The sequence below is a fragment of the Pongo abelii genome, chromosome 13 (genome assembly GCF_028885655.2).
Source record: "Pongo abelii isolate AG06213 chromosome 13, NHGRI_mPonAbe1-v2.0_pri, whole genome shotgun sequence".
Classification (NCBI taxonomy): Eukaryota; Metazoa; Chordata; class Mammalia; order Primates; family Hominidae; genus Pongo; species Pongo abelii.
Genome location: NC_071998.2, coordinates 76,254,867 through 76,271,217, shown reverse-complemented (window position 1 = coordinate 76,271,217; position 16,351 = coordinate 76,254,867). Strand labels below are relative to the sequence as shown.

At 39.8% G+C, this 16,351-nt stretch overlaps 1 protein-coding gene across 1 annotated transcript in view; it reads right to left on the bottom strand.

Moving 5' to 3' along the window:
• LOC100442929 (kinesin-like protein KIF27) overlaps window positions 1-16,351 on the bottom strand; it is a 46,505-nt gene that overhangs the window by 1,309 nt on the left and 28,845 nt on the right. The window contains 2 exon segments of the mRNA XM_054519630.2: window positions 3,630-3,631; window positions 3,973-4,135. Of these exon segments, the coding sequence (XP_054375605.2) occupies window positions 3,630-3,631; window positions 3,973-4,135 (165 nt within the window).

Genomic DNA, 16,351 nt, shown 5'->3' with positions numbered 1-16,351 from the left:
TTTGTTGTTGTTGTTTTTTGAGACAGAGTCTTGCTCTGTCCCCAGGCTGGAGTTCAGTGGCGTGATCTCAGCTCACTGCAAGCTCCGCCTCCTGGGTTCACGCCATTCTCCTGCCTCAGCCTCCTGAGTAGCTGGGACTACAGGTGCCCGCCACCACGCCCGGCTAATTTTTTGTATTTTTAGTAGAGATGGGGTTTCACTGTGTTAGCCAGGATGGTCTCGATCTCCTGACCTCAGGTGATCCACCTGCCTTGGCCTCCCAAAGTGCTGGGATTACAGGCATGAGCCACCGCACCTGGCCCAGTCCTGCCAAGACAAAGTTTTAAGACACAGGTTGCACATTGGCAGCTCTCAAGCCAAATCTGGCCCATAGACATGTTTTGCGTGGCCTATAATGTTAGTAATACTTGACCCAAGATTTAAAAATTGAAAAGTTTCATAAAATATAGATTTACAGCTTTTCTAGAAAAACTATAAGAGTTAACAGTTTCTGAATTGCAACAGCAGCTGGAACACAGTTGCCACTGACCATTTAGATGACTGCTGCACTCCCCACTGCTCACTCTGGTTCAGGTAGGCATTCTAGTTTGTAACCCCTGGCTTAAAACATAACTGACTCTCTAGTTTTTAAAATTCTCTCAAAATCAAATAACCTGAACTAGCAAATGATCTAGATCCTTGTACATGGAACTCATACTAAGTTGACCACAGACAGTGGCTCCCAAACTCTGCAGTACATCAGAGTCACTGGGAAGCTTTAAAAAATCCTGTTCCCTAGCTGGGTGCAGTGGTTTATGCCTGTAGCCCCAGCTACTTGAGAGGCTAAGGTGGGAGGATTGCTCAAGCCCAGGAGTTTGAGGCTGCAGTGAGCCATGAATGTACCACTACACTCCAGCCTGGGTAACAGAGCAAGACCCCAACTCTAAAAAAAATATCCTGCTCCCCAGGTGACAGTATCTGGGGGAAGGAGTAAGGCATCTTATTTTCAAAAGATCATAAGAAAAGAGGCTCATTGCTGAGGCTCACTCCAAAGCCCACTTGGATTCTTCACAAGAAAGTTTCCCTCTTCCAGAATTTTATAATTGAGGGAACCGACTAGGGAAAGATTAATTTGCCCAAGGTCAAACAACTAGTAAAAGAAGTAAGGATTCCAACCCAGATCTTTTGACTCTATTATCCTTACACATAGTTTTATAGTGATTTAAATTGATACAAGGATAGGTTTAAATACAAGTAGAGAGAATGTAGGTTCATATAAAACTGATTTTATCCTCATGTTAGAAAACATATACACTGTAACAGAGGGATGACCATCAAGTGACCAAGATATTTTAGTCAAAAGATGAATTTTTCTGCAATTTGAAAATGCCAAACATATTCAAAGAAAATGTAAGTCTTGTAGGCAGTCTTCTATCAAAACCCACTGAACTGCCGGGCACGGTGGCTCACGCCTGTAATTCCAGCACTTTGGGAGGCCAAGGCTGGTGGATCACCTGAGGTCAGGAGTTCGAGACCAGCCTGGCCAACATGGTCTCTACTAAAAATACAAAAAATTAGCCAGGCCTGGTGGCGGCGCCTGTAATCCCAGCTACTCCGGAGGCTGAGGTAGGAGAATCATTTGAACCTGGGAGGTGGAGGCTGCAGTGAGCTGAGACAGCACCATTGCACTCCAGCCTGGGTAACAAGAGTGAAACCCCATTCAAAAACAAAAAACAAACAAAAAAAACACTGCACCAAATACCAAGATAGTTATTAACTAGGATACTGATTATTAAGCATGTAAAACATTTTATGGAACTCAGAGTTTGATATAAATTGCAATATTTTATAATTCAAACCTTGTTTCATATCATTATATTAGAGTAGCATTATGAGACAGGATATAGTGTAAACTATATCCCCAATATAATTGCAACTGTAAATTTTAAAGCATGGGGAAAATATCAAATGTGGGTAGGATTATAACTGATTTGTTTTCTTCATTTTCAGATTTTTCTATAATGACTATACATTATTTTTATAGCCAAAAATAGAAGTATTTTAAATGTTTCTAGGTAGAATAGCAAATTAGCTGAAATAGTATCTCCAACGTTATTATCAAGACTAGACTCCTTGGGTAAATTGGTCAGAACAGTGTTGTTCTCATTTTACACCTCTCCAAGATTAACTATGTTTTAGATTTGTGTGTTTGTTTGGTTAAAGAGCAGGATGAAGATCCAGATTTTTTAAACCTGTATACCACCATACTACATTGTCATATTAATGTCTAGTAGACTCGATGGCATAAACATGGGCCATTTACAAACTAGATGTCTAATATCAGATACCTCAAATTTGACAGTAGACTTTTTTTCAAAGCTAAAGTGGTCTTATGTTGATTATTTTGTTTCTTACTTGATACTTGTTTGCTTTTTAATTTTTGGCAAATAATGTTTCAAGTTAAAGTTTTAGCTAAATATAGCAGGCAGTATTTCAAGTAAATGAGTTACATCAGTAAACACCTCTGTATTACTATACTAAGAATCAGAAAGTGTAATCTCTTTGGCAGGATTTGTATGTTTGTATCACATCTTTATCCTCAGACAACTTTTATCCTAGAATACTGAACCAGCAGTCAGCAGATAAGGGACATTAGACTATGTTATAGTTATTGTTCTGTCCATAAGTCACTCGCCTTCTCTAAGCATCAATTCCCTCATCTGAAAATGGAGTTAGCAGACCCCAGCCTATCCTGAGTTTGAGGGCTAAAGGGAATTATTTTTGAAAATGTCTATACATGATAAATGTCACAAATATAAGTTAGCATTTTTTTTTTTGAGACAGAGTTTCGCTCTTGTTGCCCAGGTCAGGGTGCAATGTCACGATCTCAGCTCACTGCAACCTCTGCCTCCCGGGTTCAAGCGATTCTCCTGCCTCAGCCTCCTGAGTAGCTGGGATTACAGGCATGCACCACCACACCCGGCTAATTTTGTATTTTTTAATATTTTTCACCATGTTGGTCAGGTTGGTCTTGAACTCCTAACCTCCAGTGATCCACCCGCCTTGGCCTCCCAAAGTGCTGGGATTACAGGCGTGAGCCACCGCACCTAGCCAATTCTACTTCTATTACATATTCAGCATATATCACTTCATTGCTCCTCCATATTATTTTTCACTGGTCTTCTTACATCTTGTGTGCCCATCTTTTAAGTAGTTTTCTTTCCAGGTAAAAAATACATGTGTGTCTAAAAGATTTTAAAGTCAACTTTTCATAAACCATATTAAATTATCAAAGTTATTAGAATTAAGTTATTAGAATTATTAGAAATTATTAGCTAATTCTTTTATAAAATGTAGACTTTATTATTTTAGAAATATTGATTCCTCTCTATTCAGCTATCTTAAAGAGGGTATATTTTAATCATAGCAATATATTACCTTCATAGTATTTTTTACTTTTGCAAAGTATATTTTGTCATGTTATTTCATTTAGGAATGCACTAAATCTACATATCTACATATAATTATACAAGGAAACATCTTTGTCTCAAAAATAGGTTCTATTACATTTTTTAATGTCCAGGTGTCATGATATATAAAAAGACCTGATTTATCTTAAAAATACATACTTTTACTCTTACCTACCACACATCTTTTTTTGTGATAATCAGAAGGCTTAATTTACTATAAAATAAGAAAACAACAGCTATGTTAGATTATATAGTTAATTTAGGGATTAAATGAGTTAAGGTCTACAAGCCCCTGGCACATGGCAGACAATCAATAATTGACCATTTCCTTTGCGTCTATAAATTTGTCCATTCACTTCTCATGTGGTTCTACCTTAGACAACGATTTTTGTTTACAGAGACAAATAGAAGTATCTAATCCTAAATAACCCAATCAATTGGTAAAGGCTACACTACGAAGCTGGCGTGACTTCACCAAATGCTAGAGAAACTGTTAAGAGTGACAACACTAAAAGTCTTAAACTCTGATGGTGCTAGTTGCTGCCGAATTGCTTCCCCTACAAGTTCCTTAAGTTTCTTCTTATGATCCCGGCTGGTTTTCTTACAGAAATAAAGATCTTTTTCCAACTGCTGGATTTTATCTTCATATGTTTTGAAAGTTTTCATAATGCCTTCTCCATCTTGTTCTATACAACAAAAATTTGCATTTGAAATCAGTTTTAAATAAATGATGCAAAATTATGTTTTTGTTTGTTTCTTTGTTTTTTTGAGACGGAGTCTCGCACTGTCGCCCAAGCTAGAGTGCAGTGGCGTGATATGCTCGGCTCACTGTAAGCTCCGCCTCCCGGGTTCACACTATTCTCCTGCCTCCGCCTCCCAAGTAGCTGGGACTACAGGTGCCTGGCACCATGCCCGGCTAATTTTTTTGTATTTTTAGTAGAGACGGGGTTTCATCATGTTAGCCAGGATGGTCTCGATCTCCTGACCTCGTGATCCGCCCGCCTCGGCCTCCCAAAGTGCTGGGATTACAGACATGAGCCACCGTGCCCGGCTGCAAAATTATGTTTTAACATAGGCCCTGGACTATATTTAAAGGATAAGAAGCATGTTACACATATCTGCTACCTGAATGGGTTTGTTTTCAGCTACAATTTGGATTTTTCTGCCTGTAAAATTTCCCAAAGTAGGACTGAGCCCTTAGTCACCTCCATCCTACCCCCTACCAACCCTCACTCTTTCATAAGAATTTTTTTTGCAGTAGCTACCAACTAGACCTATCCTTAGAGCACCAGAAGTAAGGTGTTTTCTATAAAAAGTTCAAGTTTGTAACTCTGTTCATTGGCTGCTTTAGTATCTTCTGTAAAGTTTATATCAGGAACTGTGGTTATATAAAAAGTCACATGACTAGGATTTATAGGCCCAAGAAATATATAGCCAAAATCCCCACAAAAACCAAAACCTGTTAAAAGAGGCCATAAAGACTAAATCACAAAGGAAAACACCACAGAAAAAGAAGAGGGAATATAATCCAGCATAAAGTTCTAGTTTATGCCACAATATAACTTAAAGTTTCTAAACTTTAAGTTTACAGGTAATAAAGTTTAGAAACTTTATTAATATTTTCATTAATATTTATGAATGTCTAACATTGTCTCCATTGGGTTATGCTCTTGAACCAGTGAAATCCTGTTTACTAACCTTCAGGAGAAACATAATTTCAGACCTACTCTCCCCTACTGGCATATTTATAAAATGATCCTACTGGTTTGTGATTTTCTTTGGTTACAATTGGCTGTTTTGTAGAATTTTGTTTAAGTATATTTGTATATTTTAAATTAGTCCATCATCTTGTTTTAAAAAATACTTAAAATTAGTGAGATCATAAATCAGAATACCCATAAAGTATGTCATATAAATCAACTTAATTTTATGTCTGATATTCAGTTGAAATTAAAAAATTCATGAATTGTTAACATTGTCAGTTATAACTTTGTTTTTATTTTATTTTCTATTACTATTATTTTTGAGACAGCGTCTCACCCTGTTGCCCAGGGTAGAGTGTGTAGTGGTGCAATCATGGCTCACTACAGCTTCAACCTCCTGGGTTCAAATAATCTTCCCACCTCAGCCTCCGGGGTAGCTGGGACCACAGGCACATGCCACCATGCCTGGCTTAATTTTTTAAATTTTTGGTAGAGATGGTGTGATGGTTACTACTGAGTGTCAACTTGATTGGACTGAAAGATGCCAAGTATTGATGCCAAGTATTGAGTGTGTCTGTGAGAGTGTTGTCAAAGGAGGTTAACATTTGAGTCAGTGGGCTGGGGAAGGCACACCCACCCTTAATCTGGTGGGAACCATCTAATCAGCTGCCAGCGAATATAAAGCAGGCAGAAAAAGGCGAGACTGACCTAGCCTCCCAGCCTACATCTTTCTCCCATGCTAGATGCTTCCTGTCCTCGAACATCAGACTCCAAGCTCTTCAGTTTCGAGACTCAGACTGGCTCTCCTTGCTCCTCAAGCTTGCAGACAGCCTACTGTGGGAACTTGTGATTGTGTAAGTTAATAATAAACTCCCCTTTATATATATATATAGAGATATATTTATATAGATAGTTATATATATTTATATTTATATAGATATCTATATATATCTCTATCTATCTATCTATCTATCTATCTATCTATCTATCTATCTATCTATCCTATTAGTTCTATCTCTCTAGAGAACCCTGACTAATACAGGTTTTGGTACCAGGAGTGGTTCTAAAGGAACAGAATATTAAGGATGGAGTTCTTTTGTTGGTTTTGGGGTTTCTGGAGTTGGCTCTTTAATCTGATTAGACCCAAAAATGCTAAGGACTCTACTCCTAATAGTATGGAGAACACTGATAGACCTTGACAGGAACTGTTTACAGAATTATGCAAAATAAATGCATTTGACACTCCTGATTCACTGCTTGTGAGAGGCAAGGAGTTTAGTGACTCTATGTAATAAATTTGACCATATGTGGAGAACCAAGGAACATAATGAAGCTGGTTGGTTGCTCCTAAGTTCAGTGGACAAAGTGATGAAAGAAAATGATGAACCCCTGGGGGAGAAGCCAAGATGGCCGAATAGTAACAGCTCCGGTCTACAGCTCCCAGCGTGAGCAACGCAGAAGACGGGTGATTTCTGCATTTCCATCTGAAGTACTGGGTTCATCTCACTACGGAGTGCCAGACAGTGGGCGCAGGTCAGTGGGTGCGCTCACCGTGCGCGAGCTAAAGAAGGGCGAGGCATTGCCTCACTCGGGAAGCACAAGGGGTCAGGGAGTTCCCTTTCCTAGTCAAAGAAAGGGGTGACAGACGGCACCTGGAAAATCGGGTCACTCCCACCCGAATACTGCTCTTTTCCGACGGGCTTAAAAAACGGCGCACCAGGAGATTATATCCCGCACCTGGCTCAGAGGGTCCTATGCCCACAGAGTCTCGCTGATTGCTAGCACAGCAGTCTGAGATCAAACTGCAAGGCGGCAGGGAGGCTCGGGGAGGGGTGCCTGCCATTGCCCAGGCTTGCTTAGGTAAACAAAGCAGCCTGGAAGCTCGAACTGGGTGGAGCCCACCACAGCTCAAGAGGCCTGCCTGCCTCTTTAGGCTCCACCTCTGGGGGCAGGGCACAGACAAACAAAAAGACAGCAGTAACCTCTGCAGACTTAAATGTCCCTGTCTGACAGCTTTGAAGAGAGCAGTGGTTCTCCCAGCACGCAGCTGGAGATCTGAGAACGGACAGACTGCCTCCTCAAGTAGGTCCCTGACCCCTGACCCCCGAGCAGCCTAACTGGGAGGTAGCCCCCAGCAGGGGCAGGCTGACACCACACACGGCTGGGTACTCCAACAGACCTGCAGCTGAGGGTCCTGTCTGTTAGAAGGAAAACTAACAAACAGAAAGGACATCCACACCAAAAACCCATCTGTACATCACCATCATCAAAGACCAAAAGTAGATAAAACCACAAAGATGGGGAAAAAACAGAGCAGAAAAACTGGAAACTCTAAAAAGCAGAGCGCCTCTCCTCCTCCAAAGGAACGCACTTCCTCACCAGCAACAGAACAAAGCTGGACGGAGAATGACTTTGACGAGCTGAGAGAAGAAGGCCTCAGACGATCAAATTACTCTGAGCTACGGGAGGATATTCAAACCAAAGGCAAAGAAGTTGAAAACTTTGAAAAAAATTTAGAAGAATGTATAACTAGAATAACCAATACAGAGAAGTGCTTAAAGGAGCTGATGGAGCTGAAAACCAAGGCTTGAGAACTACATGAAGAATGCAGAAGCCTCAGCAGCTGATGCGATCAAATGGAAGAAAGGGTATCAGCGATGGAAGATGAAATGAATGAAATGAAGCGAGAAGGGAAGTTTAGAGAAAAAAGACTAAAAAGAAACGAGCAAAGCCTCCAAGAAATATGAGACTATGTGAAAAGACCAAATCTACGTCTGATTGGTGTACCTGAAAGTGACGGGGAGAATGGAACCAAGTTGGAAAACACTCTGCAGGATATTATCCAGGAGAACTTCCCCAATCTAGCAAGGCAGGCCAACATTCACATTCAGGAAATACAGAGAACACCACACAGATACTCCTCGAGAAGAGCAACTCCAAGACACATAATTGTCAGATTCACCAAAGTTGAAATGAAGGAAAAAATGTTAAGGGCAGCCAGAGAGAAAGGTCGGGTTACCCTCAAAGGGAAGCTCATCAGACTAACAGCGGATCTCTCAGCAGAAACTCTACAAGCCAGAAGAGAGTGGGGGCCAATATTCAACATTCTTAAAGAAAAGAATTTTCAACCCAGAATTTCATATCCAGCCAAACTAAGCTTCATAAGTGAAGGAGAAATAAAATACTTTACAGACAAGCAAATGCTGAGAGATTTTGTCACCACCAGGCCTGCCCTAAAAGAGCTCCTGAAGGAAGCAATAAACATGGAAAGGCACAACCGGTACCAGCCGCTGCAAAATCATGCCAAAATGTAAAGACCATCGAGACTAGGAAGAGACTGCATCAACTAACAAGCAAAATAACCAGCTAACATCATAATGACAGGATCAAATTCACACATAACAATATTAACCTTAAATGTAAATGGACTAAATGCTCCAATTAAAAGACAGAGACTGACAAATTGGATAAAGAGTCATGACCCATCAGTGTGCTGTATTCAGGAAACCCATCTCACGTGCAGAGACACACATAGGCTCAAAACAAAAGGATGGAGGAAGATGTACCAAGCAAATGGAAAGCAAAAAAAGGCAGGGGTTGCAATCCTAGTCTCTGATAAAATAGACTTTAAACCAACAAAGATCAAAAGAGACAAAGAAGGCCATTACATAATGGAAAAGGGATCAATTCAACAAGAAGAGCTAACTATCCTAAATATATATGCACCCAATACAGGAGCACCCAGATTCATAAAGCAAGTCCTGAGTGACCTACAAAGAGACTTAGACTCCCACACATTAATAATGGGAGACTTTAACACCCCACTGTCAACATTAGACAGATCAACGAGACAGAAAGTCAACAAGGATACCCAGGAATTGAACTCAGCTCTGCACCAAGCAGACCTAATAGACATCTACAGAACTCTCCACCCCAAGTCAACACAATATACATTTTTTTCAGCACCACACCACACCTATTCCAAAATCGACCACATAGTTGGAAGTAAAGCTCTCCTCAGCAAATGTAAAAGAACAGAAATTGTAACAAAGTATCTCTCAGATCACAGTGCAATCAAGCTAGAACTCAGGATTAAGAATGTCACTCAAAACCACTCAACTACATGGAAACTGAACAACCTGCTCCTGAATGACTACTGGGTACATAACGAAATGAAGGCAGAAATAAAGATGTTCTTTGAAACCAACGAGAACAAAGACACAACATACCAGAATCTCTGGGATGCATTGAAAGCAGTGTGTGGAGGGAAATTTATAGCACTAAATGCCCACAAGAGAAAGCAGGAAAGATCCAAAATTGACACCCTAACATCACAATTAAAAGAACTAGAAAAGCAAGAGCAAACACATTCAAAAGCTAGTAGAAGGCAAGAAATAACTAAAATCAGAGCAGAACTGAAGGAAATAGAGAAACAAAAAACCCTTAAAAAATTAATGAATCCAGGAGCTGGTTTTTTGAAAGGATCAACAAAATTGATAGACCGCTAGCAAGACTAATAAAGAAAAAAAGAGAGAAGAATCAAATAGATGCAATAAAAAATGATAAAGGGGATATCACCACCGATCCCACAGAAATACAAACTACCATCAGAGAATATTAAAAACACCTCTATGCAAATAAACTAGAAAATCTAGAAGAAATGGATAAATTCCTCGACACATACACTCTCCCAAGACTAAACCAGGAAGAAGTTGAATCTCTGAATAGACCAATAACAGGCTCTGAAATTGTGGCAATAATCAATAGCTTACCAACCAAGAAGAGTCCAGGACCAGATGGATTCACAGCCGAATTCTACCAGAGGTACAAGGAGGAACTGGTATCATTCCTTCTGAAACTATTCCAATCAATAGAAAAAGAGGGAATCCTCCCTAACTCATTTTATGAGGCCAGCATCATCCTGATACCAAAGCCGGGCAGAGACACAACCAAAAAAGAGAATTTTAGACCAATATCCTTGATGAACATTGATGCAAAAATCCTCAATAAAATACTGGTAAACCGAATCCAGCAGCACATCAAAAAGCTTATCCACCATGATCAAGTGGGCTTCATCCCTGGGATGCAAGGCTGGTTCAACATATGCAAATCAATAAATGTAATCCAGCATATAAACAGAACCAAAGACAAAAACCACATGATTATCTCAATAGATGCAGAAAAGACCTTTGACAAAATTCAACAACCCTTCATGCTAAAAACTCTTAATAAATTAGGTATTGATGGGACGTATCTCAACATAATAAGAGCTATCTATGACAAACCCACAGCCAATATCGTACTGAATGGGCAAAAACTGGAAGCATTCCCTTTGAAAACTGGCACAAGACAGGGATGCCCTCTCTCACCACTCCTATTCAACATAGTGTTGGAAGTTCTGGCCAGGGCAATTAGGCAGGAGAAGGAAATAATGGGTATTCAATTAGGAAAAGAGGAAGTCAAATTGTCCCTGTTTGCAGATGACATGATGGTATATCTAGAAAACCCCATTGTCTCAGCCCAAAATCTCCTTAAGCTGATAAGCAACTTCAGCAAAGTCTCAGGATACAAAATCAATGCACAAAAATCACAAGCATTCTTATACACCAAGAACAGACAAACAGAGAGCCAAATCATGAGTGAACTCCCATTCACAATTGCTTCCAAGAGAATAAAATACCTAGGAATCCAACTTACAAGGGATGTGAAGGACCTCTTCAAGGAGAACTACAAACCACTGCTCAAGGAAATAAAAGAGGATACAAACAAATGGAAAAACATTCCATGCTCATGGGTAGGAAGAATCAATATCGTGTAAACGGCCATACTGCCCAAGGTAATTTACAGATTCAATGCCATCTCCATCAAGCTACCAATGACTTTCTTCACAGAATTGGAAAAAACTACTTTAAAGTTCATATGGAACCAAAAAAGAGCCCGCATCACCAAGTCAATCCTAAGCCAAAAGCACAAAGCTGGAGGCATCACATTACCTGACTTCAAACTATACTACAAGGCTACAGTAACCAAAACAGCATGGTACTGGTACCAAAACAGAGATATAGATCAATGGAACAGAACAGAGCCCTCAGAAATAACGCAGCATATCTACAACTATCTGATCTTTGACAAACCTGAGAAAAGCAAGCAATGGGAAAAGGATTCCCTATTTAATAAATGGTGCTGGGAAAACTGCCTAGCCATATGTAGAAAGCTGAAACTAGATCCTTTCCTTACATCTTATACAAAAATCAATTCAAGATGGATTAAAGACTTAAACATTAGACCTAAAACCATAAAAACCCTAGAAGAAAACCTAGTCATTACCATTCAGGACATAGGCATGGGCAAGGACTTCATGTCTAAAACACCAAAAGCAATGGCAACAAAAGCCAAAATTGACAAATGGGATCTAATTAAACTCAAGAGCTTCTGCACAGCAAAAGAAACTACCATCAGAGTGATCAGGCAACCTACAAAATGGGAGAAAATTTTCTCAACCTACTCATCTGACAAAGGGCTAATATCCAGAAGCTACAATGAACCCCAAAAAATTTACAAGAAAAAAAAAACAACCCCATCAAAAAGTGGGTGAAGGACATGAACAGACACTTCTCAAAAGAAGACATTTATGCAGCCAAAAAACACATGAAAAAATGCTCACCATCACTGGCCATCAGAGAAATGCAAATCAAAACCACAATGAGATACCATCTCACACCAGTTAGAATGGCAATCATTAAAAAGTCAGGAAACAACAGGTGCTGGAGAGGATGTGGAGAAATAGGAACACTTTTACACTGTTGGTCGGACTGTAAACTAGTTCAACCCTTGTGGAAGTCAGTGTGGCGATTCCTCAGGGATCTAGAACTAGAAATACCATTTGACCCAGCCATCCCATTACTGGGTATATACCCAAAGGACTGTAAATCATGCTGCTATAAGGACACATGCACATGTATGTTTATTGTGGCATTATTCACAATAGCAAAGACTTGGAACCAACCCAAATGTCCAACAATGATAGACTGGATTAAGAAAATGTGGCACATATACACCATGGAATACTATGCAGCCATAAAAAATGATGAGTTCGTGTCCTTTGTAGGGACATGGATGAAATTGGAAATCATCATTCTCAGTAAACTATCGCAAGAACAAAAAACCAAACACCGCATATTCTCCCTCATAGGTGGGAATTGAACAATGAGAACTCATGGACACAGGAAGGGGAACATCACACTCTGGGGACTGTTGTGGGGTGGGGGAGGGGGGAGGGATAGCATTGGGAGATAACCTAAAGTATAATAATAATAAATAAAAATAAAAATTAAAAAATGCAAGAAAAAAACTGATGAACCCTTCTACCTCACTAAAATTTCTAGGGGTCCAGTGGTGTGGGGCCTGTCGAGATATTCCTTCTAAGGTGAAGGATAAGTTGCTGCATTCGGCCGTTCCTACAACCAAGAAAGAGGCAGAATGCCTAGTGGGCCTATTTGGATTTTGAAGGCAGCACATTCCTCATTTGGGTGTGTTACTCTGGCCCATTTATTGAGTAACCTGAAAGGCTGCCAGTTTTGAATGGGGTCCACAACAGGAGAAGGCTCTGCAGTAGGTCCAGGCTGCTGTGCAAGCTGCTCTGCCACTTGGGCCATATGACCCAGCAGATCCAATGGTGCTTCAGGTGTCAGTGGCAGATAGGGATGCTGTTTGGAGCCTCTTGCAGGCCCCCATAGGTGATCACAGCGGAGGCCTCTAGGATTTTGGAGCAAGGCCCTGCCATCTTCTGCAGATAACTACTCTCCTTTTGAGAGACAGCTCTCAGCCTGTTACGGGGCTTTGGTGGAAACTGAACGTTTGACTATGGGTCATCAAGTCACCATGCAACCTGAACTGCCTATCATGAACTGGGTGCTTTCTGACCTATCTAGCTATAAAGTGGGTCGTGCACAGCAGCATTCCATCATCAAATGGAAATGCTATATATGTGATCAGGCTCAAGCAGGTCCTGAAGGCATAAGTTACATGAGGAAGTGGCACAAATGCCCATGGTCTCCACTCGCAACCCTGCCTTCTCTCCTCCAGCCTGCACCGATGGCCTCATGGGGAGTTCCCTATGATCAGTTGACAGGGGAAGAGAAGACTAGGGCCTGGTTCACAGATGGTTCTGCACGATATGCAGGCACCACCTGAAAGTGGACAGCTGTGGCACTACAGCCCCTTTCTAGGACATCCCTGAAGGATACCAGTGAAGGGAAATCTTCCCAGTGGGCAGAACTTCGAACAGTGCACCTGGTTGTGCACTTTGCATGGAAGGAGAAATGGCCAGATATGTGGTTATATACCGATTCATGGGCTGTAGCCAGTGGTTTGGCTGGATGGTCAGGGACTTGGAAGAAGCATGATGGGAAAACTGGTGACAAAGAATTTTGGGGCAGAGGTGTGTGGATGGACCTCTCTGAGTAGTCAAAAACTGTGAAGATATCTGTATCCCAAGTGAGTGCTCACCAACGGATGACCTCAGCAGAGGAAGATTTTAATAATCAAGTGGATACGATAACCCATTCTGTGGACACCACTCAGCCTCTTTCCCCAGCCACCCCTGTCATTGCCCAGTGGGCCCATGAACTAAGTGGCCATGGTGGCAGGGATGTGGGCTCAGCAACATGGACTTCCACTCACCAAGGCTGACCTGGCTACGGCCACTGCTGAGTGCCCAATTTGCCAGCAGCAGAGACCAACACTGAGCCCTCAATATGGCACCATTCCTCAGGGTGATCAGCGAGCTACCTGGTGGCAGGTTGATTATATTGGACCTCTTCCATCACAGAAAGGGCAGAGGTTTGTCCTCACTGGAATAGACACTTACTCCGGATGTGGGTTTGCCTGTCCTGCACGCAATGTTTCTGCCAAGATTACCATCCATGGACTCACAGAATGCCTTATCCACTGTCATGGTATTCCACACAGCATTGCCTCTGACCAAGACACTCACTTTATGGCTAAAGCAGTGTGGCAGTGGGCTCATGCTCATGGGATTCACTGGTCATTCGCAGGATGAAGGTCCCCATCATCCTGAAGCAGCTAGATTGATAGAATGGTGGAATGGCCTTTTGAAGTCACAATTACAACGCCAATTACATGACAATACTCGGCAGGGCTGGGACAAAGTTCTCCAGAAGGCTGTGTATTCTTGCATCAGCATCCAGTATATGGTACTGTTTCTTCCATAGCCAGGATTCATGAGTCCAGGGACCAAGGGGTGGAAGTGGAAGTGGCACCACCCACCATCACCCCTAGTGATCCATTAGCAACATTTTTGCTTCCTGTTCCCGCAACATTACGTTCTGCTGGCCTAGAGGTCTTTGTTTCAGAGGAAGGAACACTGCCACCAGGAGACACAACAATGATTCCATTAAACTGAAAGTTAAGATTGCCACCTGGACACTTTGGGCTCCACCTACCGTTTAGTCAACAGGCTAAGAAGGGAGTTACAGTGTTGGCTGGGGTGACTGACCTGGACTATCAAGATGAAATCAGTCTACTACTCCATAACAGAGGTAAGGAAGAGTATGCAAGAAATACAGGAGATCCACTAGGGCGTCGCTTAGTATTACCATGCTCCGTGATTAAGGTCAATTGGAAACTACAACAGCCCAATCCAGTCAGGACTATGAATGGTCCAGACCCTTCAGGAATGAAGGGTTGGGTCACTCCACTAGGAAGAAAACCCACAACCTGCTGAGGTGCTTGCTAAAGGCAAAGGGAATACAGAATGGGTAGCAGAAGAAGGTGGTCATCAATACCAGCTACGACCATGTGACCAGCCACAGAAACGAGGACTGTCACTGTCATATTTCCTCCTTATTTTGTTAAAAACATGTTTGTGCATGTATACACTTGTACTAAGAAAATATCATCATTTTATTTCCTTTTTCCTTTATCATGTGACATAAGATTTATTGACTTCACATCAGCATTTAAGTACTATTAACTTTATGTAATAGCATTTGGGTTGGGGATTGGTGCATTTCCGGTTGTATGAAGGATAGTTGTATTACGTTAGGTGTAATTATAACCTTATTATTGTCTTTATTTGAAGATTATGTATGATCTCAGGAGATGTGTATGAGTTCAAGTTGACAAGGGATGGACTTTTGACGGTAAATACCGAGTGTCAACTTGATTGGATTGAAGGATGCAAAGTATTAATCCTGGGTGTGTCTGTGAGGGTGTTGCTGAAGGAGGTTAACATTTGAGTCAGTGGGCTGGGGAAGGCAGATCCAACCTTAATCTGGTGCGCCATCTAATAAGCTGCCAATGAATATAAAGCAGGCAGAAAAACATAAGAAGGTGACACTGGCCTAGCCTCCCAGCCTACATCTTTCTCCCATGCTGAATGCTTCCTGTCCTCGAACATCAGACTCCAAGTTCTTTAGTTTTGAGACTCAGACTGGCTTCCTTGCTCCTCAAGCTTGCAGACAGCCTATTGTGGGACCCTGTGATCATGTAAGTCAATACTTAATAAACTCCTGTTTATATTTATATATAATATAATATAAATATATACATAATATATAATATATAATATATTATATATTATGTATATATTTTATAAATATATAATATATAATATATATTTTATAAATATATAATATATTATATATTATATTATATATTTTATAAATATATAATATATTATATATTTTATAAATATATAATATATAATATATATTTTACAAATATATAATATATAATATATATTATAAATATATAAATATTATATATATTTTATAAATATATAATATATATATTATAAATATATAATATATTATATATATTTTATAAATATATAATATATTATATATATTTTATAAATATATATATTTTATAAATATAAATATTATATATAATAAATATAATATATTATATATATAATAAATATAATATATTATATATAATAAATATAATATATTATATTATATTTATAATATATATATAATATATTATATATATTATATATATATTATAAATATAATATATATATAATATATATTTTATAAATATATAATATAATATATATTTTATAAATATATAAAATATATATTTATATATAATATAAATCCTATATATTTTATATATCCTATATATTTTATATATCATATATATCATATATATATCATATATCATATGATATAT